The 27,707-nt window shown below is 40.5% G+C and overlaps 1 protein-coding gene across 3 annotated transcripts; it reads right to left on the bottom strand.

Annotated features, from left to right (window-relative positions):
* Positions 1–327: 327 nt before the first annotated feature.
* gpcpd1 (glycerophosphocholine phosphodiesterase 1) lies at positions 328–27,707 on the bottom strand. Of its 3 annotated transcripts, none has more exons than XM_049590302.1 (20): positions 27,581–27,707; positions 23,973–24,062; positions 23,436–23,526; positions 23,228–23,312; positions 20,639–20,714; positions 19,637–19,678; positions 17,536–17,659; positions 17,038–17,278; positions 16,765–16,927; positions 16,493–16,622; positions 15,279–15,333; positions 15,080–15,172; positions 14,806–14,883; positions 14,273–14,312; positions 13,527–13,585; positions 13,232–13,297; positions 12,930–13,066; positions 12,547–12,682; positions 11,490–11,650; positions 328–3,416 (listed from the first exon to the last, which is right to left on the bottom strand). In XM_049590302.1, exons 2-20 carry the CDS (start codon positions 24,019–24,021, stop codon positions 3,218–3,220), a joined length of 2,025 nt encoding a protein of 674 aa, XP_049446259.1. In that variant the 5' UTR covers positions 24,022–24,062; positions 27,581–27,707; the 3' UTR covers positions 328–3,217. The 3 variants fall into 3 exon arrangements, with proteins under 3 accessions (XP_049446259.1, XP_049446258.1, XP_049446260.1); XM_049590301.1 differs by lacking the exon at positions 27,581–27,707 and adding an exon at positions 24,269–24,620; XM_049590303.1 differs by lacking the exons at positions 23,973–24,062; positions 27,581–27,707 and having other exon boundaries at positions 20,639–20,881; positions 23,436–23,475.

The raw sequence follows: 27,707 nt of genomic DNA, 5'->3' as shown, positions 1-27,707 counted from the left end.
CCCACAAAGAGTTTTTCCCATTTACTTAGAAAGTAAAGGGTTTACGGACCCCTGCAAAATGACTTGAGGATGGGATTGGGATTTGACGCAATCATTCTGATAACATTTGGAAAGTGTAGCAGAGCTGCATGATTAAATCATCTTATCCCCTTTCAGGTTAGCGGAGTGTTAAACTGGAAGTTAGCTGCTTGACCACCTTAAAGTCTTTATGTAAAGGAGCAAAAGGCAAATCATTTCACATCAAGGGATCAGCTACAACCTCCTAGTTTAAAAAAAAAAAAACAATCCTTGACTTACTGGATGAGAGACAAAAAATCAAAGACAAGATAAACAAACATAGGTTTTGATTTTATTTACATCACCCTTACACTCTCCTGTCCTGAAGTGGCATTTTAATATTACACACTAGATTTATACAGATATACAAGACCATGCACGACTCAATCATTCCAGTCTGTAGCTCAGAAATTGTGCGATGAGACAGATATACAGGTAGAATATGACATATGTACAAAGAGTGTACTATAATGGATTTGTTGTGTTTAAAAAGCTGCATTGCTATTACTGTAATATACTAATACACCCTATCAATATGCAAATGATTTCATGCGTAAATGGTGCAAAAAAAAAGAAAGCCATGCAATAAAAAGTGTGTGTGCTGTGATATTAGATGGTATTTATAAGAAGGGAGTTCATTCTGTACACAAGTCTCAGCTCAAGTCTATTCTAATAGATGATGAGTGAGGTATTGGCGGTTTTTAAAAACGCAAACAGACCTGATTTTTTCCCCCCTTAAGGCTGTGGTGCGTGTGTGCGCACTGTGACAAATAAAACATTCTTCTGCTTTTCAGTCAGGTAGATAAAAAGAATAAAGGACATGGTAACAGTACATTTATCAAGCTGTATGTGGTTTACAATAACAGCTGAGTGGGAGGTGTGAGAAGCAGGAGTAAGTGCTTTCAATAGTCCGTACAAAAGGAAATAAACCCATCATGCAGGTTTCTTCTTACTGCTGAAGAGGGTGAGTATTTATTAATGGCAACCTGCGTCTCCCATACTGTCTGCGCTCAAGCTAAAATAGCATTCAGTTGCTATTACTCATCGTTATCTGAGACAATAACACTGAAGGTAATGGCATCATGCACAGAAAAGACCCAACAGCATAATCCCACATTATCATAAACTTTATGACAATAAATCTGCAGCTGTTCTCTTATAATATGCAAATATAATATGCATTACATTTGAGCACTTAGACTATAAAGCAAAGCAACATGTAAGCTAAATAAATATCCACTATCGAGTGTAGTTCCTAAATACGACCTTGTTCTACTATCACAATGACCTCTACAGGTTCTTCTGAAAAACCTAAAATCACTGCTTCATCAATGCTTTGGCAAAACGTCCACCTGCTTCAATAGAAAGCATAAATAACATAAAATGTCTGTGAAGAGTGCAAAACAAATACAAAAACCTGGAACTGAGCGGAGGTGGTTGGACTGGTTTAACTCCTGTGATTATGTGTGACGAAGTAGAGAAATTACGTTGTTTTGGAAAATATGCCCAGAACGTGGTATTTCACCCAGGGGGACGGTGCCTAACATCCTGTGTCGTGTGTGTTGTGTACATGATGTGTGTTCTTGTTGCACTGGGTTGTTAGATTGTGGACAAACCAGTAAAACTGTGACCTAAAAATTTATTTATAACCTAATCTTTGCTTTAACACTGAGGTTAAACCCCACAGATGACCTCACACCTGATTCACTTTTGGCTCCTTGTACTGCTGACACTAACCGTGACTAGACTCCGCTGCAGATTTTCAAATGACTTTTATTGCTGATAAATTCTCAAAATATCCATCTTAATGTTCGACTAAAAATATGTATGACTATATAGTGCTAATGTAAATCTAATCTAATGTAAAAGATATTGACATTTACATGAACTTAATTATTCCCATTGACGGAAATCTACTCAGAGAGAGTTTGTATTCTGACATCAGTGTAGCATTTTGCATCAATCAGTCCCTCCAGATTTCAGGAGCTGTTCTTGGGATTGTTGTAGCCTGAAAACACCTCATTTCACAGCAGTGTTTCTAAAAAATTGGACGCATGTTGCTGTGTTTATGGGTGTTTCCTTGCACTGAAATTGTTGCGGCAAGTGAAAAATGCACAATGCAAAAAAGCCCTTTATGATGAGCATTCAGTTTCCTACATGATTTATATTTATTTGTGATGGCTGGGGGAAGGTGGAGGCATTACAAGCTGATCACAGCCTATCAGCTGTTGCTGCGGCTTCAGGATGGTGAGCCACTTCCCTCCTGCTCTCTCTGCCCGGTTAGCACGACACACAGAGCAACGTGATCTCGCTATTCATCATATTTTGCCGCTTGAGCTGAAGCCTTGAGGAAGCGGTTAATCTTACATCTGACACCAAAATGTCTCATCTTGGTCGTTAGGCCTGTTAACAATTGTTGGGCAACGTTAGCTATGTGATTTTACCAGTCAGCCCTACCCGGGTGTGTCAGAGACTTTGCCCCAGACACAGAGCTCCAATTCTGCAGCAGCAGTCTCATTATAAAAGAATGTAAAAATTCAAGATGCTGCGTGCTAAAATGAAATAATATTTAACACATTTTTTTAATGGTAAAAGTTGCGGTAAAGTTGTGGTGCTCGGAAAAGACTCCCCAGCATCTCCACCAGATGATGGGAGTGGAACTTTTTTTAACTTGTGCTAAATAAATAAATCTAAAATCTAAATCTAGATTGCACAAAATTCACAGGCATTGGCTGAATTTGCATTTACTGTTGCAAACATCCTGGAGGGACTGATCAATAGAGGCCCAAACAGGCTTACAAGGCAGACTATCAATTTCCATGTGCGCAAAAGTGAGACCAAATATACAACTTATCAGAAAACATGAATAGTAAAGTCTGTCTGCCATCATACTCGTGTATTATCCAGACTAATCTGCCTACTTTTCCAAGCTTTAGAAACAAAACTAGCCTACACTGTGACGCTCAGTCCAACTTCTCATTTTCAAGTATTAAGTATGAATGTGCCCTGATGGTCACAGAGCCATGTGGGTGAAATACCACGTTTCAGGGAGTCCCCATTTTTCAGCAAGTATATGCTTGTGTGTGATCATTCATTCACAGCTTGGCGCTCTCTGTGTATATGTGCAGTGAAGTCAACTGAAGCTTAAAGGGAGGAGGGGTTATGAGGAGCTGAGGCCCGAGTCGGACTCGGCGCTGCCAGCACGGGACTTGGAGGTGGCGCAGGGAGCCATGGAGCAGGGGATGGAGTAGCAGGAGCAGGTGCAGCTCTTCATGGTCTCCTCTGTGATCACCTCCTGCAGGGAGTGTTGCTCCTCTATCTTGAAGATGTTTGACTGCTCTCCTTGGTCCTCGCAAATACTAAAGGAAAAGGAGCAGACGTGTTTCAGTTAGATCAGTGACAGGCGTTAGCGACCTCGTGAGATTCTTTAAATGTTATCCGTCACTCGTAAACCAAAGCGGAGTTTACCTGATGCAAAAACATGTATACATTCACACTGATGAATAACAGAGCTCGCAGAAGGGTTGAAATATACAAATATATATCACAACATCAGTAAGAACATTTACCCACTATCTACTGTATATACTGCACATCATTTGAGCTTTTATTCATCGTTTTATCTGATACTAGTGACATAAAAAACAGTCAAATATCCAACAAGCAAGATGCAAAAAAATAAGTGTGCTCTAAACTGACTAGCAAAGGGTTAACATTATCATACAGTAGCTCCATTCTCATCTTTTCATGCATCTGTGTTAATAAAAAAAATCAGCACTGTTGGCTGCATTCATTTTGGCTCAGAGGGTGATTGCACTGGTCGCCATTTTCGGCAGTAAGAAGGCGCATGCCTACATGCCTCAAGTTTCTGCGCTCTAGGCGCTTGGCTTTTCTGCCAGAGCACTCTGAACTCCTCGATTTGAAAAGACTTCAACTCAGAGCGGAAAAGTGCACCACATCATCTCTTCTTTCATCTTTTTGCCATTGTCCAATCGGATGATTTGAGAGGCAGACCTTCTGCAGTGGTCACAACAACAGGTTTACAGCTGGTAAACTGGTGGTAGCGGTTGTTGGAAAGCCAGAGCTATATGTCCCTGCCCCGAGTCATCCTAAAATATGCCTGTAAATGTCCAGGACCAACTGGTGGTACTCCCCATGATCCAGCCTCTTTTTTAGGGTCTCATCTACCCACACAGATCTCTGTTTATCTGCTGACACCCTCTCACCCTCAACCAGCGCTACAGACAGCACCCTCTGCCTCAACGTTTTAGAAAGGATTAGTCGGTTATGACGACAGTGGCAACGTTCAAGGAGCCAGAGTTTGATGGCAGTTCTGTTGAAGTAAATGGGGCAGGCACAGCATGCTAGTGTTGCAGTGATATACTGGTTTTAGGGTATAACGTGATACAAAAGTTGACAATTATCACACCATGTACATTTGCTAATCTATGATATTGAGAAAAAAAAAACTGCAACTGGACAGAGAATCTCCCCTTCATTTCATTCATTTTCAAAGAGGAGACTTTTTACACAAACTCCCATTAACAAAATGGTTTCAAATTTTAATTATAGCAATAAAACATCCGTTCAACCAACAATAACCCTTCCATTTTCTTTAAGGGTCACTCTGACTGATAATAACATAAATTCTGAGATACCATGATACCGTGAAACTCTACAGCATACCACACTAAACCCATCATATATTTGTTGTCTCAACCTAGACTGCAAAAGCCTTCCACGTAATTAGAAAACACACTTTACGTGATGCTTACCAACATTTTTAATGGAAATATTCATGTTTATTTAAATTGTCATTGGTCTTCAAACAGATCATGACTCTGTCCAGCAGCTGCAGCTCAGCCTCTGCGAGTCATGATCTGTTTGCAGACCAATGACAAGGTAAATAAACATGAATATTCAGATAAAGAATGTCAATAATGATCTTTTTTTTTTAAAGCCGGTGGATAGATTTTTTTAACTCAAAGTTGAAACAACAAAGATACCGTGGGTTAAAGTGTTATTTGCAGTTCCCACCCCATTGACTCCAACGGAACTGACACCAAACTCTGGCTTTGAACACTGTCACTGTCGTCAGGACCGTCCCTTATTTTATATTTTTTTCTTGGTTTACAGGCACAGTTTCTTAATATCAACTGTGTGCATTTCACTGTGGACTTTTTCAATATGGGACCTTTAAAGCTTTGGGGCACCTCAGTTTTACCTGCTAAGCATATGCCACCTTTTGTGAAGCAATGCCAGAGTGCACTAAATAGAAATTTAGGCAGCTGAAGTTCATGGGCTCACTTTTACAACCTGCACCAGAGCAGATTAAGATCATGCTACCAAGTCAAGTCATGTACGGCCAATGTCCTGATCACTCTCCTATGGAAAACAGAGGCATTGTTCCGTCCCAATAAGAACAATGTTAGTCATTGTTCTAGTAAGCTAAAACCTCTTTGCCACAGAGGCACGGTACATTTAGCACAGCTATGCAAGCTTGTATGTAGGACAAAGGTCATTCATGTGTTACATGACATTGGATAAGGACTACAGAAATGTTGGACCCCCAGTATGCTGCTCATCCCACACTGTGGATCCTCAGCAAAGAGCTCTGTCAATCAGCTCTCTACAGCTGGTTACAGGTGGTTAAGGTTTAAGCCATGGATGGGATTAGGGTCATGATTAACCACTGTGGAGCTTTCAGTCATGGAGAGCTTTTTCACAGAAGACATTTTGACTTGTCACAGTAGGAATGTAGAGGTGTAAATAAACTATTATTTTTGTAGTTATCATTTTGTATCCGCACAGAAAAATAAACACTGTTTTAAGAGGGAAGTCCTTTTCACTGTGTATCCTTCTTACTAATGGTTAACTTTATGACATAACAATTAATAACCTCAGACTTACTGTCCAACAGGGCAAAACACCACAGTGCACAACAATGTGTGACACAATCAATCTGTAACACCAATAGCTGTACATTTACAAAACGGCACTGCTGAGCAGCAGGCTGGATACAGCTCACTGGCTGGCCTGTTAGCATACAGTCTGTTAACAGCTCCATCACTTCAGCACACAGAAAAGACAGATGGAGGATGAAGAAAGAGATCAAGAGACCAGAGAGGCACCAGAAGAGTCAAAGAGAGGAGCTGTGTCTGCTGTTTGGAAGCTGTTTTGGTTTTAAAAAATTAGCACAGGGAAAAAAATGTTTAAATCAATTTAATTGCGATCTTAGAAGTGTAATCGAATTGTGGATTTAGTGAACCATGGCCATTCTAGTAGGATTATATTAAAATGTTTTTATGCTCTATGAACCCCTGACAGCAGAATAAGCCACTATAAATCTATATAAAAGGGGGAAAAATACTTGTATATACCGTGAAACTGAAAGAATCCTAAAAAATAGTCACTGTTACACTCTCTCTTTAATAGAACACAACCATAATATAATTTTATTAATAACATCTGTGCTTTCCAGTGACAAGTCAAAATGTCTTCTGTAAGAAATACCTGATGTGAGTACCATCTGTCAAACCCATCTCCTAAAGGGAACACACTCATAGGAAGAAGGTCATATGAGGTCATAAGAGGTAGCTCATGTCAAACATTCTGAGACCAGTAATCCAGTAAGATATTTTCATAATGTTCAACCAGTGTCATGAGACATGCTCCTGAAGTCTTCACCAAATGAAAGCAGAGCAGTGCAGCTAATTTTCAATCCTACATATTTTCCAGTGCCATCACCCCTGTTCAAAGAAACCAAACTGCGAAACAAGCAGATCGTCTACAAACTTAATAGGCGCAAATAATAGAAAATATACTTGTGACGTATAAACCGTGACATCTGACAAAATAGCTGAGAGGTGAATAGCTGTAAGTATTATAGATTAAATGCAGGTCTCTCTTGGATCAACATTATTTGCAACAGGGATGTCTCGATCAAGTTTTTCTCCTGATCAAAGTCATTTAATATTGAGTGTCTGCTATTATTAAGTTCCAATCCAACACTTCTGTATTTCTGGAAAATACAGCTGCACAGTGCACACTTCAAGTACTTTAAAGTTATTAAAATCAACCTAGTGAATATGCTTGACAAGGAAAAAACAATCCCTGCATCCAAGCTGTTCATTAATGTTTTATTTTAATAAAATATCAAACCCTCTCTGTGATCTTTTTGGCCTTTGCCCGAGTTACCTGAATGAACTGTATTCTGTTGAGTGTTTATTTTCATACATCTCTTGTGCGAATTACATTAACAAATTACTCTCACTGGCTTTTGCATGCAGGGCTCTTGTTGCACATGCAGTGGCGTGGTGAGTGTAGCTGTCGTCAGGTGGCTCTACACTGCTGTCTGTCTCTGCTCCACCCGCGGTGAAACACTATGCTGAAGTACAAGAGACTCACACTGAGCAGAACGAAACGAGGGCTTATAACTTCGGCCAATAGCATAAGTCTCATGCTGTGTTTTGCTGTCATTTAGGGAGCACTGTGTCTCGCAGCAAGCGGGGTGCTTAGGGGAGCTTGATGAATAAAACACCTGTGTGACAGCCACAGACTGTAAGAAATAACAGACGTAGCAACAGGAAGTCACCCATTGGTTTGTGAACTCCAGTTTTGAAGTCTCTTGTTTGGCATTTTGGCCAACGCCATCTTGTTTTTTGAAGCCAGAAGTGACTATAATTCCGTGAGAGGGAAAAGCCTGTCACTCAAAGCAGCCCGCCCTGATTTATACTTAACTTTAAGCCCTAATAAAATCTAAACGGGTGAGATATATAAAAATTCACACCCCTTCATTTGTCATGAATGGGAAAATTAGCTATAGAGAACAAAACCATTTTTTGTATCTGGCTGTAAATGTGTAAATTTGGGGATTTTAACATGGGAGTCTATGAGGACTGACTAGCTTCTGGAGGCAGCCTCAAGTGGCCATTAGAGGAACTGCAGTATTTTTTTTTCCACTTCCACGTTGGCTTCATTTTTTTTTTATGGAAGTTGCCACTTGGTGACAGCTGATGTAAAACAAAAGTCGGATTGGGCTTAATAGGCCCGTTTCCACTGAAGAAGTTCCTGGTACTATTTGGGGGGCAGGAACTACTACAGGAACGTCCTCTCGTTCGGCCCTCTCAACCGCCGTGTCTCCACTGAGCGGAGTACGAGGAAGGTTCCTGTAAAGTTACGTGCTGCCTCTGGATGTGACGTAATCGTTGCGCGACCATTTTGACCGGGGTGACGTAGGGATGCCGTTAGCCGATAGCGGTGTCTGTAATAACTCACTAAATGGCCCGTGAAAAAAATATTTTTTCCAGTGGATGTCTTAGTTACAACATGATTGAGCTAACTGGAGTAGTTTCATGTCATATCCGACAACGGGAGGCTTTAAACAGATGACGTCCTGATGTTAGCTTTGCTGCTGCTGTTAGCTGATGCTTTCTAGACATCGTGATTTCCCAAAACTGAACAAATACCACACATATCAACACAAAACTGCTTTGCTAGCTCAATCATGTTGTAACTAAGATATCCACTGGAAAGAATATTTTTTTCACGGGCCATTTAGTGAGTTTTTTTTTTACATGGCGGCAAAAGCTATATAAACGAGCTAACCCTCGTCTGCTGAGTTTTAAAAATGCCGGCTATTTTGTTGCTTTCTGTTGTCGTCACATCCCTCCTTGAGTATATCCAATCAGTACCAAGTAATCCCCAAGCCCCAGCCCGAGTCTTTCGGGGCCGTTCTGAGTACCTACCCCGAGGCAGGTACTTGTTTAGCCCCCGTAAAAGTTCCGGAACTCTGTCCTTCGGGGTTGGTTCCTGCGGTGGAGACACGCACCAACGGCCCCGGCCCTGTAAAATTACCCCGAAGTTCCTGCGGTGGAAACGGGCCTAATATAGCTCAATAAAGCCGACCCTAATCAGTTAAAAAGTGCCTTGATCGACCCCAATACCGATCTTTGAGATCGGATCGGACATCCCTTAATTTAGATCATCCGTTCCATTCACTTTCATGACATTTACAAGCAATTTAGGTTGCAACTAGCAGTTAAAAATGCAACATATTTTTTGATTCATACAGAAGCCAAAATGTCGACTAACACTAAACAAGCCATTCACTCTTGGTGCCTCTTCTGTTTTCAAAATGAAGCAGAGATGAAGCAAGAAGTATTGTGCCAAGCATGAGTTGTAGAGGACTTTCAAAGCATATCCAAAACAATACACAGGCATTTACAAAGGAAGTGACCTAGGTGTCAGCTTCGGAAACTTGCCTCAAAAATGATAAACATGGCAGTTGACCAATCAAACAACCGTGTTAAGAACAATCCAAAAAGATAAAGCAATCGTTGCCACTGAAATAACAAGCGCTGTAGTATTACAATGTGGGACATATGAGAAGTCAACCGTCTTGTATCATTGTCAAGGAACCTTTTGTTCCTGCTGCATATTAATAAATAAGAGGGGGGAGCCAAAAACCAGCCAGGGCGTGTAGAGTGAGTAAATGAACAAAACACAGCCAGAAACCAGAGAGACATTACGGGAATCTGTAGAACTTGAGTCAAAATACGGCACCAAGCTTTCACAAATTCTGTAAGAAAGAGGCACAGTTAAAACAACAACCTGGAGATTAGGGATGCACTGAATATTCGGTAACCGAATATATTTGGCCGAATATTGCAAAAAAACCACACATTCGGTATTTGGTGGAATAACTTAAAAGCAAGGCCGAATAATAGCGGCGTGTTTTGATAACGCAATCAAACAGCATGCCGTGACGGGCTAAGTAAAATGTCGGCAGTGTGGCGATCCGCCCGTCAGGGCACTCGCATTTACAACTAAAAATAGTTTTGAGCGAGCAAAATAGGCTTAAATCATTCAGCACGCTGTGCGAGCAGCCTACAGATTTCAACCAGCAGCAGAAACGAAAGGCGAATCCCATCGGTTGTTGGTTGAACAGGGGTCACAGACATGGACAGTAATGCATTCGTGACAATTACAGCGGCCATCGGCTTACCGGGCGACGGAGAAGTCGGCTCCAATAATATCCTCTTCTTGGCGTCATGACTGCCCAGAAGTACCTGAACAGCAGAGCCAGCTGAACACAGACCGTACATGATGTGTCAGAGGACAAACAAGCCGTTCACGGCCCACAAACCTCACCGCACTTTAGGGACTGTTCTTTACTTATGAAGGGACTTGTCAGGGGAGGAGGGTGGCTGGTTGATTTTTATTTTATTTATTTATTTATTTTATTTTGATCCCCCCCCTATGTTAATCACTTATTGATGCTGTTTTTGAAATATGAATAAGTCAGTAAGTAATTTATTCCATTGAAATATCATTGATGTATTATAGAGAAGTGATTTATCTTTTTATAAATGACAAAAGGCACATCTGCCTCATTTTCACTGTGGTATCGTGATACTACTCAGAACCGTGATATTTTCATTGGTATCGTATTGTGGGTCCTAATTTTGGTACCATGACAACACTAATCTGGAGGGGGTTCATCTGCAAAAACAAATGAAAAACTAAACAACGATATTTGGTATTCGGTACTCGGTATTCGGCCAAGCGTTTAATAATATTCGGCTTCGGCCACAAATTTTCATTTCGGTGCATCCCTACTGGAGATGTCAAGTGCTGTGACTTGAAATGTTAATTATAGCTACATCAGGAAGGTGCAGGGACTGTTTGGTTGTAAAATAGGGTTCAAAGCCTATGATCTTCCTTCTGCAGGCATCTGTGAATCTGGGTCAAAGTGCAAACATAAATGTAGCGCAAATGTCATCATATGGGGAACTGAAACGGCTGAACAAACAGGCCCTGCTGACTGTGCCGCTTTGCTGAGACCAGAGGAAGCTCTCTTTCAACCTGCTAGCAGCCCGAGCCTTATGTAACAGCATTGGCACATCTTCTGTAGCAGTTTCACACTGACAGACAAAATGTTCAATGAATAATCAACCCATTTTCATCAACAGCTATGGCAGATGCCAAGTGATTAGCATCCCTGCCAGTGCTTGTGATATAACCTTGAACCCTGAAGAACTGTGCTGATAAGAAGGGCCTTGTATCACAGAGTGATGTAACGAGGAGCAGTGTTGGGAATGCAGTAATTAAATTTATAAAACTGAAAGCCCTGCTTAGTAACTGTGGCTTCAACCTGAACAGAGATGCGACAGCACAGGGTGAACTGAATGGTTTGCAGTGCAGGGTGTTGGGTAACCAGCAGAGACTGTAGCTTGAAACATAATCATGAGAATGTTTAACAGAACAGAAATAACAGGAAAGCATTTTAACCAATTGTTTTCAAAGCAAAACATTTGTTTGTACAACACTATGCTGCTCTATGCCGAACTCTAACATTAAGAGAAATGTTGTGTTTGTGGTCTACACTACAAGAGTTGAGGTCTTAAAGGACCGACATTGCAGTAACCTACCTGTCATAGATGAGGCCATCAATTCCCTGCTCTCTCAGCTTCCTTCTGATCTCGTGCTCGTTGTTGTCCTCTCCCCAGCTGAACACCACCAGGCCTTTAGACTGGGCATCTTCAATGTAGGACAGGTTTTTTAGCAGCTCCTCCGTGTGGGCACTGATCCCCTAAAGAAGCAAAGTCCAGTGAGAAAAAGTGGTCCTGTTTAATGTTGTTCAACTCAAAATAAAGATAACTTCTTGCCCTCTTGCTCTCGTTTGTATTTTTCAACCTGGACCTTTTTGTCCCAAGAAAACATGTGACGCTGTCAGATTATGCTGCATAAGCTGTCTGGAGTCAGTTTTTGCTCTACTTAGAGGGCCTTAAGACAGCTGACACAGGGCTCTGCTGGCTGACTTGTTTGCTGTGTGGACTGTTGTGACAGCGGTGGTCTACTTTTGTAAGTCTTTTGCTCAAGGGCAATGCAGTGATGCTAAAGAGGAGGGTGCAAAACTCTCTGAAGCACAGTTCAGACCAAAAATTTGCAACGAGAGGAAATCGTTTTAGAACGTTGTAGAGAAAAGTTGCAGCGGTGTGAACTGGCCGGTCTGAGCTCGACTCAAGCCGGCTGATGGTGTCACCTGCAACTCAGCTGGTCAAATTGCTGCCGGCTGGTTTTAGAACTTAAACCACGTCACCTGGTCAGGTAAAGAATGACCACAGACAGTATGTTTAATTGCTGTGGCAGGTGTCAGTTTGTGGGGACGGAAACTGAGTTGGCCCTGGTGGCAAATTTATCATGTTGCAGAACGGAGTGTATCAAGTAGTTGCCGGTCTGAAAGTCTGAAAGCAAACCTTAATGAATAATTTGACGGTATATGGCAGGGATGAGTGAGGCGTAGGCACTGAGAAGTCAACCAACATTTATATTTATTCACACCATATACCATATTTCAATATGGCTCCCAACAAAGACAGTTACTGTCAAACTATTTTTTCATAAAATGTTTTTGTAAATGTAGCACAAAGTCTGGAAAATTGAGTGGATACATCGTGATAAAGACTTTCTGCAACAGCTGCTTACCAGAATGTTCTCACTCTGGGCAAAACTTATGGCGATCTGAGTGGTCTGGCAGCGGATATCCATCAGCTCAGGATACCTTTCTGAAATTCCCTGAGTCAGGAAGAGGATGGGGTACTTGTTCTGCTTTTGACGCACCCTGAGTGAAACACACAGAAAGATGTAAGAAGCAGTTGAACAGAACCTACTGTATTTAGAAAGATACCCTTTATACACAGCATCTTGACTGTCTTAATAGACCTTTTTATTAAAATCATTAAGAATAATTGCGCTTGGAATCTGTCATGAGATTCAGAGAAGATTTTCAATCGTCCTTTTTCATATGCAGTTTCTGTAGCCTCATCAAATCCGAGCATACTTTATCCTCAGATGCTAACTGAGCTTACATGGTGCAGACATCTGGGTCGAAGCAGGAGAAGACGATGCGTCTTTTTCCACCTTTTTGCAGAACACAGGACAGGACGATGTCGAGGAAGGTATTCATGTTGAAGTAGGTTGACAGGTTGCCATCCCATGACCCGTCCTGTCAATAAAAAGCATAAATCGTAAATGTGTTTTTGCATTATGCTGTATTAGGTGTTAGTGAGTCATAATAAAAAAGCTATTCCTTATTCTACTGGAGATCCCCAAGGCCCTGCTTATTGAGGGAATGATTAGGCTATTGACCCTGTTGACACAGTGTACCCACCTTCATCTGGGAGATCCATTTGAGCTCGATGTTGAAGCCCACTTGCTCAGGAACAGCTTGGAAGATCTGTAGAAGACGTATGAAGGATGCTGTTCATTTTACTGTGACAAAAACTGTAACTAATGAAGTTACAAAGACAAGAAGTAGGTAATAACTGATAAATAACCAAACCATGCATCATCAATACATGTTCCTAGTTTTTATCTATAGGTTTGTGAAGGTGAGGGTTGCACTGCTCATGAAGCTCACACACTGATTAGATAAGCTATTTAATAATGGTCATAAAGTCATTCACCTGTGAGAGGGAGGGGAATGGCTGATGCTCATCGATTTCTTCTTCATCGTCCAGCAGATCTGAGCAAGAAGCCAAACAGATGACTGTTAATGCACATGACACAAATGATCTGCTGACTAATTTATACGTTCAGCTTACATAACTGTGCTGTTATGTAATACATACAAAGTGGCCTCTGATCTAAACAAAGTCACGCCAGCCTTTTGATCTACAGTTTGTATCAGCGTTAACTGTACGCGACAACACCAGGGCTTGACAGTAATGATTGCCAGTTGCCATTGGGTTGCAAATAGGGACAGAAAACAGCAGAAACATGCACCCCACAGTAATATTTGCTGCATTAGTGATATTTAAATATTGCTGTTTTAGTCAGAACCTGAACCAGACATTATAAAACTTTTGTATCATGTTCTGAAAAATGAGGCACCTTTTACATCCTTATCTCATCTACTGATTCACAAACTACAAATCTGCAATAGATCTTTTAAACTTTCTTTGATGTCACATGTCATTAATAATCTGACATATGAATGCATAATATCTCAATTACTCAAAATACAAGCTGATAAAAATGGCAACCATATTTGCAGTTTCAGCAACCAAAAGCCGAAGCCTGGTTATCAGACAGACAACTGCTTTTAAAAGTTATTTTTGGGCCTTGGACACAAATGCAAGCACACTGGTTTTCAACAGGTCAAGCCACTTGAAAAAATTCCTGGTGAAAGAAGACAAAAAAAGCTGCATACCTTTGTTATCGTATTCTTTCATCGCAGTGGCATGGGCCAGCTGTGCAACAAAACAAAGCATAAACACAATTACATTTCAACACATTTGTTTCAGTTACAGGTTGTAACAATAAAGTGGTTGCAGTGCTACATGTGTACAGTTTTAGTATATCATCATGATAACAGTCGAAACACTTAATGGCATTCTGTCCAGTTGTAATTTAAGGGAACTCCCCTAATGCGATAATGCTCTCCCCACTTAGAAGGCGCTAATCCCACAAATGCTCCACTGGCTGATGGAAGACAGAGTTACGCAGCTGCTACTCTGCAGTTCCCGTGTGTGACTGTGCAACTATAAATAATTTCTAGGAGAGGATTTGTTCAATGTGAATTAATTAATTTGGAACACGCAAACCTCCTGACTGTGGAGGAACAATGAAGCAACTGACACTGTGACGACTCACAACAGGAGCTCAGGTCATTCATCTGAAGGATGAAAGTCGAGCTCAGCTTGGGTCTTATTTACAGTTTTGGCCATCACTCCATGTTTTTACCTTGAGAAGCTGCAGCTGATCAAATGTCAAGTCTTTAACTGGCACCTCAAAGAGCTCCAGAGAGGTCTTGTCATTTTTCTGTTGAGGGGATAGAAAGAATTTAATTAACTGTCTTAAGTAGTGACACACATTTGTGTATGCTCACCATTTTTCTTAATGTATATTAATCAAGTCATGATTAGTTAATGGAAAAAAATACCAACAGAGAAATACACCATTTCAGATTAAACACTTAGATAAGTCCATCATCAAGTACAACACGCCTTTCTTTTACCTTCTTGGTGGAGATGCAGCACGTCAGGTCGTGGTATACGATGGGAACACTGTCCTTGGAGAGGTGTACATCAAACTCTACATAGGCTGCACCCTGCAATAAGCAATGTACACGTAATTAAGGCAGAGGTAATGTTAAATATTTAATCATGGTCAAAAGTAAATATTTATTTATTCTTTTTATGATATGCGTAACTTACATGTGTGGCAGCACTTTTAAACGAGGCTATTGTGTTCTCCCTGACTCTTTGGTGCCTGTAAAACACAAACCAAACACAATTTGTGGAAAGATGCAAATGCAAATATACAGACATAGTCAGTGTGGAAATCATAGAGTTGGCTCGATTTTTACTTTTGCCAGTAGGTCCAGGTTTGATTTAATGAAAACCGGCTGAACCGGCATCTGCCTCACAGTGCTGAAAGTAACTGAAAGTGCGTAAGTAACAAGCAATATGATAACGTGATTAATATCATACGCCTACTATATTTCTAAATGGACTAAGCTGTGTGCAATTTACTGCCAAGCTGAGGTGGTGTCGGCAACACGACGATCAAATTTTAGAAGAGGTGGGAGAGCGGTGCACGCTGTTTGTTTACTTGAACGTTCATGTGTTCTTTGGGGTGACGAGAAGAGACATGGCAGAGCAGGTCTCTCTCTCTCTCTCTCAAAAAAAAAAAAAAACCCCACAAAAAACTGCACCACTATGAAAACATTTTTGTTTTAATGCCAACAAAAGAGAATTCCTAACTGGCTGCAGGCTCCATTTTAAACTGAACCTAAGTTGGATGCCCTGTTACTATTTATACCTGTGCTCACTGTGAAAGTGCTGTAATGGACTAGGAATGGCTGATTCATGAAGTTAAAATGAGGAATTGTCTGTACTTTACTTCCTTAATTCACCACAAAAACCTAAGCTGCAGCCGGCTGGAGGGAGATTGCCGGGGAGCTGTAAGTTTCGGCTGAGGTAAATGACCATTGCTAAAAACAAGCAAGGCCTAAGTTACTTGCCGTTTCCATGTCATCACATAAGTGCATATTTAATGGATTCAGTGTGGACAGAGAGCTCCGATGTTATGCAACAGTCAGATGCTAGATTGTTGTTGGGACAAGGTGTTATTATGTTCCACTAGTCAAGTGGGACACCTGATAAAATCGGTCCAGTCCGGCGTTTGGCTTCATGTCAAACCAGTCTGAAATATTTTTGGCCCAAACCAAACAAATCGCAATATATGTTATGAAAATACATAGCGTATCGCAAAACATATAAAATCACAATATTGTTTGTGACGAATGTATTGTGATAATATTGCATCGTGGAGCCTCTGAGGAGGGCCCCACTATTAACTATTTATGTGTGTGTTCCATGCGAGGCACTCTATCCTGTCCAAGTCGGAGAAACTTGTTATGACTCACTTCGCTGCATGTGTGCTGCCAGCTCCTCTGTGGCCCACATCCAGAGTACTCCTTTTCTTCCAGTACTTGGTGAAAGAGGAGCTCATGTCACACTGCAGCCCCTTGATGGGCCGGATCACCAGGTAATCCACTAGAACAAAGTACAAAGTCAACAGGTATTTCCTTGTGCAGAGCATTGTGTGAACTATAAATGTGAGACAGCTCCTCCCTTCCTTTTGTTTTGTCTGCTAATTGTCAGCCAGTGTGGATTTCATTTGTGAAAAAAATCTCACCTCTGACTTTCCCGATAGTCTGTCTGGAATTTCGACCCATTATCGGAAGTGTGGCGACTCCGTTGTCCTTACCGCTCTCCAAGAAAGACGAGGAGAGGAGGCAAGCTGTGCCAACGAATCCGGGATGAGCGTCCCCCTGGACTACATGCTCACCCAGATCCTCCTGTAAACGGACATATGAACATTTTACAATTCTGACCAAAGGAAAACAAATCTAATCATGATGCCTGATGTTAGTTAAGAATACTACTTTTATTGCTTATCAAATATGACCTCAAAGAACTCAAAGGTGAGCTCCAGGTTGTCTGGGTCCATGGTGTGGATGATGTACTCAGTCCACTGCGAGGGCTCCAGTGCATACCCACACTCAGGCTGCGAGTGGCGTGACTTATAGCGGTTGGCACTGATCATACTGATCTCCAGAGTTGTGGTCATCTTATGCCAAGTTGAGGGACTGAGTTCTTCTTCCTCGTCATCGCCCTCCTCCTCATAGCCCTCTAATGTCAACTTAATTCTGTGGGTTTAATACACAATTAGGTAAATACACAGAGATGGGAAAACTGAACATCACATATATTATTAAAAAAAAAAGCATCAAACCATCAGTAAAAGGTTAAATTATGTTTTACTTTCAGCTTCTCCTATTATACCTCTGTGCACAGGATTTCTGTTGCACTTATGTAACAGGTAGGGTAATAGATCCGTCTCATGTCACTTTCAAAAAGAACTTTCTCCGAGCGGTGTTAAATTCTGCCTTGGGGTCAAACCTACCTGAAGCGAGACTTCTTGAATTTCTTCTTAGTGATGGACACCGGAGGCGTCTTGGAAAAGTGTAGACGCAGGCGAACCTCTGTCTGGCACGTGAGCCACCCAGAGTCTACACAATTCACCCCATCTATAAAAAAAGGAAGATGAAAGCAGTAAGCATGTGATGACAGTGAATATTCACTTTGTCTCCCATAACTGCTGACCAGAAAACTGGTTCCAGCAACAAAAGCAGGGAGGAGACAAATGACCTCAAATGCTCTGCTGCACAAAGCAGAGGAAGTGACTGCAGTGTGGTCTGTAGGGAATTTCTATTTCCCAGAAGGGTTAAGCACATTAGCAAGCATTTCAGTTTTACAGCATTTCTATCTCATGAATATTTTAAATGCTGTAAACCTACATAAAGTAATTAAGGAGAGTTTAGATCTTTTGAAGTGGGGTTATGTGAGGTACTTATTCATAGTCACTAGGCCCGTTTCCACTGAAGAAGTTCCTGGTACTATTTGGGGGGCAGGAACTACTACAGGAACGTCCTCTCGTTCGGCCCTCTCAACCGCCGTGTCTCCACTGAGAGAGCGGAGTACGAGGAAGGTTCCTGTAAAGTTACAGGCTGCCTCTGGATGTGACGTAATCGTTGCACGACCATTTTGACCGGGCGACGTAGGGACGCTGTTAGCCGATAGCGGTGTCTGTAATAACTCACTAAATGGCCCGTGAAAATTTTTTTTTCCAGTGGATGTCTTAGTTACAACATCATTGAGCTAACTGGAGTAGTTTCATGTCGTATCTGACAACGGGAGGCTTTTAACACATGACGTCCTGATGTTAGCTTTGCTGCTGCTGTTAGCTGATGCTTTCAAGACTTCGTGATTTCCCAAAACTGAATAAATACCACACATATCAACACAAAACTTCTTTGCTAGCTCAATCATGTTGTGATTAAGATATCTGCTGGAAAAAATATTTTTTTCACGGGACATTTAGTGAGTTTTTTTACATGGCGGCAGAAGCTATATGAACAAGCTAACCCTCGTCTGCTGAGTTTTAAAAATGCCGGCTATTTTGTTGCTTTCTGTTGTCGTCACATCCTGCCATGAGTATATCCAATCAGCACCAAGTAAACTCCAAGCCCCAGCCAGGAGTCTTTCGGGGCCATTCTGAGTACCCCGAGGCAGGGACTTGTTTAGCCCCCGTAAAAGTTCCGGAACTCTGTCCTTCAGGGGTGGTTCCTGCAGTGGAGACACGCACCAACGGCCCCGGCCCCGTAAAATTACCATTAGAGAAAATCAATTTGTATTAGTCCAACTTAAACTGGACTTTTATAATACATGTAATCATGTCAGTCTGACTGACATGGTAATTAATCAAACGGATGAAATGCAGAGCCGTGAAGTTGTCCAGCATGGTACCAGTTAGCTGCTAGCTGACTGTAGCTAACTTGTTTGTCTGTGACGTAATAAGTCACCCGGAAAAAGGTCCAATACTAACAAGCTGAAAGGGGGCAGCGTAGCGAAGTTGGACATACTTCGGTTAATTAATCAATCCCCCTCCCGTGCTTATACGCTAGGACAAGGACAGAAGTCTGATTAAACAGTCTAGTCGAGCTATAACCGCACTGACTGATTTTAACTTGCTGAACACGGGAGGTGCTGGTCTACCACTGCCTCAATCAGTTACTTAGTTTGTGTTATTGTGTGACTTTTGAGAGTCCGAACGTTTTAAAGACGCTGAAGTTACACAATAACACAAACAAACTGAGCGGTACACCAGCTGCTCCTGTGTTCAGTTTGGCAAAATTATGGTCTGACAGCAAGGTAAAGTGGTGAAAATATTCTTAACAAGTGTACAATTAAATTGATATTGTTTTGTTTTAAGGTGGCTAAAATACGCTTTGCTGCTTAGCATTGTTTAGCGTCTGTGTCAGTACTCCTGCCTGCTTCTCCAAACTGAAAGTGTGCCAACCGACATCTACTGTAAGTAGGACACGGACTCTGAAAAGTACATCATACAACCCCACTTCAAAAGATGTAAGAGCGTGCCTTAGTTATAAGTTTTTGTGTTAGTAGTTAGTGGTGGCTTCGTAGTATTTGTTTTTCATCCAACTTACTGTGAATTCCAAACTGTCCGTCGTCAATATTCTGGTGTGACACTGCAACAAAGGTAGAGCACATTAGGAACAGGATGGAGGAACATCAACAGTACAAAGGTTGAGGTCAGATCAAACCAGAGCACTTCCTGTGTACAAAGAGTTCAAACCTCTATTTGAACTCTCAAAAATAAGATGCTGCTCTGATTTGATTTGCCTCAACCTCAAGAGTCACCTGAGCAACAAAATGTATTTGATACAAAAAAAAAAACAAAAAAAAAACAACTTAAACTACGACACTGAGCATGACCGTGTCATTGATGCTACTTTAGCAGGATGTTTATGAAAGTGCTCAAACAAAACACGTCTGCATTGCATTGCATATAAAAACAAACCTCATGATTGTAAAAAATCTTTAATCTACGGGGAAAAAATGAGAAGGAAGAAAAAAAACTAGGATGGGGTGACAGGCTGGGGTCAAAGAGGACATCAGGGTGCAAATATGGTTGCGACTATTCTTCCCATCAAGCTCATTTTGAATGTGCTTTGTCGGTGTTAGGTCGACACAATGGGGATTTAACTGGAGAGGTCTACAGTATCAGGCCATGACATCTACTGCTGCACTGCAGTGTTTCCTCTATGGCTATAGATTATTCCAGTAAGTGTTGCCCCTGATCACTGCCAAATAATACACACACACTGCCAAATAAGCAAGAGGCTACCAATAAATTACAGACAATGTTTGAGGAGGAAACACTGCAGTCAGGTGGTATTATGTTAATTCTGACATGTACACGTTGCCCAAAAGATCATACCAAAAGTCATATTTGACTAACCCTGAAACACTAACCTTCTTCATCAGTGTGATAAGCAAGAACTGACCTATATTAGTGTTGATGGGCAACTGTTAACATATAGTGCGAGGGCAGGGAATGGGAAGTCTAAAGGGGGGTTTGAGTATGACACACTTTACCAAACCCAACCACACCAGGCACCGTTTTTTTTTTTTTTGTGGTTCTATACCTGTGGGGCTCATCGTGCGGGGTTGGTGATGGGTCTCCCACATATTGACTATCACTTGACAGGGACCACCTGCACTCTGCAATTCCAATGTTTGGTACAATGTTAGGGTTTCAGATCAGATACATTGAACTACTTTTCAGTCTGGTCTCAAAAGCTGCCGTTGGACCAGAGTGTGAGAAAGGAATTAGAGCTGGTATAGTCACCAATCCCCAGCTGGGGCAGTCAGCCACCATGGGTTGAAATCTGTAAAGTGGATTTGTTAGTGAAGAAAAAAAAAACAATTCTTAAGTAACACATAAAGCTGCTCTCTTTATCTGTAATAAAGCCATCATTAGCTATAGCAACAACATGTTTGTAGTATCACATTTCCACCTTTGTAATTTATAACCCCAATCCCAAAAAAAGTAGGACTCTGTGTTAAATTAAAACAGAATGCAATGATTTGGAAATCCTTTTAGACTTGAATACAGTGCAAAGACAAGATATTTAATGTTTAAACTGCTAAACCTAAACGTTTTTGCAAATATACACTCATTCTGAATTTGACGCCTGCAACACGTTCCAAAAAAGTTGGGACACGAGTAACAAAAGACTGAGAGAGTTGTGGAATGGTCAAAAACCATCTTGAACATTCCAGAGGCAAACAGGTTTGTTGATAACATGTGATAGTATCATGATTGGGTATGATTGGGCACACAAGCAAGGATGGTGGGTGGTTCTCCACTTTGTGACAAACTATGTGGGCAAATAGTTCAGCGGTTTCCAAATGTTTCGCAACGCACAGCTGCAAGGAATTTAGGGATTTCGCCATCTAAAATTTATAAAAGATTCAGAGAATCTAGAGAAATCTTTGCATGTCAGGGGCAAGGGTGACAACCAATACTGAATGGCCGTGACCTTTGATCACTCAGGTGGCACTGTGTTAAAAATAAACATGACTATACAAACAATGTTAATATGCGCTTGGGAAAACCTTGAAAAACCATTGTCAGTAAACACAGTTTGTTGCTGCGTCGACAAATGCACGTTTAGACTCGTCCATGCAAAGCAATCAACAACATCCAGAATCACCGCCGCCTTCCCTGGGAGGAGCTCGTCTGAGATGGACTAACACAAAGTGGAAAAGTGTGCTGTGTTCTCGCGAGTCCACATTTCAAATTGCTTTTGGAAATAACACATGTTGTGTCCTCTGGGCTAAAGGGGAAAGGATCATCCAGCCTGTTATCAACAGAAAGTTAAAAGGCCATCATCTGTGATGGTATGGGGAGTGTCGGAACACACAGGATTTGTTAGCATTCTGCCATCGAGACGACGTCCCTCCCTATTCCAGTAAGACAAGTCCAAGCCATGTGTTACAACAGCGTGACTTCGCAGCAAAAGGATGTGGGTATGAGACTGGCATGCCTGCAGTCCACACGTCTCCAATTGAAAACGTGTGGCGCTTTATGAAGTGCAAAATATGGCGACAGAGAACCCAGACTGTTGAGCCAGTAGGGTCATATATCAAACAACAATGGAGGATTTCACTTTCAAAACTTTAACAATTTCTGTCCTCATTTCTTAAACGCTCTTGTGAGTGTTGTTGAAAGAAAAGGTGACGTAACACAGTCAATACAATGATTTTTTTGGAGCATGTTGCAGGCATTTAAGTCAGACTAAGAGTATATTTACAAAACCAATAAACTTAATCAATTCTGAAAATCAAATATTGTGGTTTTGTACTGTATTCAACTGAATATAGGTCAAAAAGGATTTGCAAATCATTGCACTCTGTTTTTACATACATGAACAGGATCCCAGCTATTTTAGACTGGTTGATGTACTTATATATTCATTATGGAGCTAAAGACAATATCAGAGTGCAGAAAACACACCCAGCACCACTAAAGCTTTTCCACAGCCGTGGCAGTAACTTAGATTCGAAGCATGACACAAGCTGCATGAACAGATAGCCAAGTTTCACCACACAGGAGCTTTAAGCCAATGAAATGCACAATCTAAGTTTTTCATAAAAAAAAAAAAAAAAAAAGTGCAAACACATTGTTAGACAAGTCAGAGCAGGGCGTTAATCTCACGAAATGTGAGCCCCACCCTTGACATAGAAAATAATACGACACCTGTACTAGGAAAGAATAAACACAGAGAGCTAGATAACACAACCTTTCCAGATAAATGGTTGGCACATTCTCTTTCTCTTCGCTTCTAGGAAATTTGTATTCTTGTTATGTTTGTGTACAGCTACTGTATAAACAGACGGCTTAGCAAAGGTCAGAAGTAATGACTTAATATATATATATATTTTTTTTCTTCAGTGTAGTTAAGTTGTTAAATCAATGAAAGAAACTACACTTAAACTAAAACAGGAGAACTTGTTATTCCCTGTCCTGCTGATGAGCTGCAGCAGGACAGGTGTGACTTAACACAGAACCTGAAATCATCACAAATCAATCAAAATAGACTTTAGCTTTGAATTTAACAATACGCATCTTTAGCCAACGTTGCTTTCAAAAGACTATCTGTGACAGCAACGAGCAATTTAATTTGTAATTTTAAGGCTATACCTCTATAAAGACAGGAGACTCTACTCACCTTTGACTCCAGAAAGAAGCCTTTGAGATAGCGGTACTTGGACACAACTCCTTTAGGCACAGCAACAGTTGTAGTCCACGTATTTCTGTCAAGGAGTCAACTTATACATTAATATTTCACACAGACAAAAAAACAAGAAAAGCATTTCACCTTCTGTCTGACAGAGAAAGCCAAATACGTTTGACATTACACATCAAGTTTAACCTACCCATCGTTACCGACAGGATGCAAGGTCACAGCTTTTTGATGGCTCCAGCATCCCAGGGCATCGCAGCTACCAACAACTGCAATCACCTCCCCTGGAAATGTTTAAATGGACATGTTACCTGATGTAACTTCGGCAAAAACAAATGTGACTAACAGTGACGGCTGCTTTGTGAGGTCTTCTTAAACAATGAAATGTTGACACGGCCTGGAAAAACATCCTCCATGTTAATTCATGTGAAGCGTGCAAACTTGTAAAACATGTAACTATGATTTTCTATATTTTTTTCTAGGAGCTCCACACATCACAACTCACACAGTGATTTAAATATCTAAGGAAAGCCTGTGTAATCTGTTAGCAGCGCTGCACCTCACAAACAGATAGCCTGTGTAAAAGGAAAGCAAAAATTAATAAACAAGTATTGCAACACATCCTACTACATGGCAAACTCTAAATGTAGGTTAAAGATTATGTAGCTCCACGTGTCTAGTCTGACCCTTTATCTTTAGCTGTGTCTACAGTCAAGTTTATCAGCCATACCTGGGTTTGTTTCTCCTCTGACAACCAACGTCACCTGAGTGGTCTCCATTGTTGACACAGGCACAGAGAAAGACTGGCGGCACACACAAGCTGAAAGACATCAACAGATGTTAAATACAGGGTTTTACATCATTACTGCTGTCCAAAACATAAGATAAAGAAGCACCGTTAACTATATAACGTTACCCGTTAGTTGTGCTTCTACTGAACTAGCTAACGTTCAGTGAATAGCGACATAGGTACACTTTAAACACAGCTAAAGCGACAAAGGCTAACGTTACAACCAAGACAACTACCTTCTTTTTGATTTTGGCAGCTACCAGTTTGAGTCGACCCTTGGCAGCCTTCAAGGAGATGGTTCACAGTGAGCCGGGGTCGCCTATCCAGCTGAGACGCTCCGGTCTAAAAGCGAAAGCATATCTGACCGGCCCGATTCACCGTTACCTTTACCGTTACCGACACAAAGCTAGACATTATGTTAGCTAAAGAAAATATTACGAGTACAAAAACAACGCCTGGCGTTACGCAGTCCTGACGACGATGTGGCTATGCTATTATCAAAGATATTTAACGCTAGATAACGTGGCCATGTCCGGCGAGGTTAGACAATAGTCCACTGCGCTTCAGGGCTAGCATACAACATAACAAGTATCAAGCTAGCCAAAATGGAGGACAGGACTTCCTATGTGTACTTTCAAAGTAAAACATGTATCGCTCAACACAGTTGAAATAGTAACTCGTCTACAGAATCATTTTGAGGCAAGTGTGAATTGAAATCATTCTTATATTTTGTATTATAGGGATTAATAAGTATTAGATAATTCATAATGTTTAAAAATACATTAATATAACCTACACTAGACACAAAAATGAGACCTGGTATCACTGCCGTGCATTCATACATGATAAAAGTATTCAATATGAAATTCACAGTAAAAATTTGGTTGACTTTTGCAGTCTGTCATATTTGGCACAGCAAGTGCTGAGGCAATAAAGCTCCATTGCCATAGCTGACCATTTGTATACCCTCCTGAGACCCAAACTTTTGTTTGGTACGCATTTTTAATTTCTCCTCGCTATTTGGGATTGGTGGGACCTGGTTAGTATAAAAACTAAACTTTCACAACGATAATAAAATCCCAGTGTCCTCAAACAAGACAATAACAAAGTCTCAATGTCCTTAAATGAGTACTTTCTAATTACAGCGTCTTAGATTGTTACTGTTGCAAAAATTGGTAAAAATTTGTCAGGCATATCAAACTACAAATGTTATCAATCATAAATAAGTTTCAACCATAAAATTTAATCAGGTTTTGTATCTTGTCCACTTTGGTTTCGGGATCGGCCTCAGACTGACCCAGCAGAGATAGCGGCCATCTTGTTTTAACATGGATTGGTGTATTCTGGGTTTGCTACCACTAGATGGCACAAAAAAGTGTCCACAAATGAGGACAACAGGCCAAAGTTTAGCAAAATGAAGAACAAGGTCCGGTAAACCCAAAATGTGATGTCCTCATATGTAGTTTAAAGACTGATTCTGCTAGTCTTTAAACTACATATCTTCAAATTTGATAATTTTACAAAACATAATCTTCTGAGCTGGGAAAACCTATAACATGCAAACATATGTCTTATCTTTAAAATTATTTATGGCATGGCTCTTCTTCTGCTCAGCTGCTTTGTTGGTCAAACAAGAACTGCTTTCAATCAATCTGTCCCTTGAAGGACATGAATGGAAAACTGTACCAGCCCACATCAGAGAACTCTCGACTAACAGGTCCTTCTGTTGAACACGGCTTGTAACAACAAAACTGTCACCACTGGTCTGGATGCCTTATCCTTTGGCAAATGTCTGGAAAAACTTGTATGCTGGGGTTACTCTATAACCTCAGTGCTGCTGTTGTCTCGTTACTCATATTTGCCTTTGCTTATGTCTATTGCCACGATGCTGAAATGTAATTTAAAATGTTCTGTATTGTTTGTTTATGCTTTGTTGAACTGTACTTTATTCTGTGATTCTTTTTTAAGATTTACAGTTTTTATGGAGGTAAATAAAAAATCATTAAGTAGGATGACGACAATATTGTTCAAATCTTCAATGTCTTTCAAATACTACATGTATTCCACATACTTGTCTACCTTTATTGGTGTAGTGCCTTATTACATATATTTACAGAAGATATTTCTCCAATATGTTCTTCCTGTAAAAGAGAAATTGAATCCACCATCAGTGCACATATTCTCAAGAATTCTGGGTTGAAGCTTCTCTGTTAATTTATCTAAATTTTAAGAGATTGAAACCAACGTTAGAGGACATGGACTTGTTCCTAAATTATAATACAGGCTCACAATCTACTGACAGTGTATATGTCTGGTTGGCAAGTATCACATTCATAAAGCTAGAACACTTCAGATCACGCCAAATATCTGTTTCATGTTGAACTACAACATCTCTTTGTCTCTATTTCTACGATAACACAGAATAAAAAAAAAGCTAATATGACCTGTCAAATAATTAGTAGAATTATATCTAATAAAAAACAAAGGTGCATTATATTGAAGTTTTCATCGCCTCTATCATTTAATGTATGCATTAATTTATGTTTTCTGTTATGTTTGAGTTTTTTGTTTGACGTGATGTTGAAATGAGAATTTTTCAATGTTTTAAAAGTAGTAAAAAAAAGTATACAATGGCTTTTAAAGAGTATTTAGACGTTACAAGTATTTAGGTGTTGCAAAAAAAACAATATGCAGATATCATTAATGAAGAAACATAATGAGATTCTTTATTTTATTATTATTATTATTATTATTATTAATATATGTTTAATACGATATAGAGTTTCTTTTTGGCGGCAAATACAAAATATTACAGGGTTTAAACTGAACTGAACATCTTTAAAATACAGTACTTCAATATATATTTTAAATACTTCGTTTTCCTTTACTACTATTTAACGCTTTTATTTTGAATGTGTCATTTCCATGTATTCTGGCTTCCGCCTGCCGCTTGACGCAGCTGGCTCATACCGCCTTGTTCTGGTTCTGATCCGCCGCGTGCGCTGACTGTATATTTACAGTCTGTGGCGTGTCACTATGCTGCCTTAACGTACCCTCGGACGCACCGTGATCACGAGCTGAATGCCAATACTCGAAGTGGTTAAAAAACACAGAAGTCGAACCTTATTTTAAAATATTATGCTACCAAGATTTTGGTCTGAAAAGTGGGACAAACTACGATAAAAGCGACGCAATTAAAAACTTTTGGCGAAATTGTTTGCAACAAACATCATAGTTTGTGTGTCTATTACTGCACTACACTGTAATTGTGTGTAAAATGTTGGAGTAAAACAACAGTCGACCAAAATGAGTTGAAAATTATTGATTAAAAATATCAAAATAATTCGCTTTAATCTAACATACAACGCTGGAGTTTACGAGGTGTTTACAACGCTGCATCAGCCCGCTCGTGTATGTTTACTGTACATTGGAAAACTGTAAACGGACCAAATAAAGTGGAGAAAAATACACGGTAGAGACAATGAGTTCGCTTGGCATTGATAAAAAAGCGAACCCGAGAAATATGAAAACAAAACCAGTGAACATACCGTCAGAAGAAATCGATACACGTCCTCATTTCCAGTAAAAAATATGAGTTGTTATGAAAGAGGAGGCTGCAGCGGTGCTTTAAGTAGGAGGGGATGTTATCGAAGCCACGTCTATCACAGTGTCCCT

The sequence above is a fragment of the Epinephelus fuscoguttatus genome, linkage group LG11, assembly GCF_011397635.1.
Source record: "Epinephelus fuscoguttatus linkage group LG11, E.fuscoguttatus.final_Chr_v1".
In the NCBI taxonomy this organism is placed as follows: Eukaryota; Metazoa; Chordata; class Actinopteri; order Perciformes; family Serranidae; genus Epinephelus; species Epinephelus fuscoguttatus.
Note: the sequence above shows the minus strand (reverse complement) of the source record. Positions and strands in the feature narration are given on the sequence as shown.

Bases quoted from the DNA above. Each gene is read 5' to 3' on its own strand.
- gpcpd1 (XM_049590302.1), bottom strand. From the start codon at position 24,021: ATGGAGACCACTCAGGTGACGTTGGTTGTCAGAGGAGAAACAAACCCA. The intron at 16,623-16,764 runs GTGAGATTTTTT...ACTTTGTTCTAG, and splicing joins GACTATCGGGAAAGTCAGAG to TGGATTACCTGGTGATCCGG. The intron at 13,586-14,272 runs GTATGCAGCTTT...CTTCTTGCTCAG, and splicing joins GAAAGAATACGATAACAAAG to ATCTGCTGGACGATGAAGAA.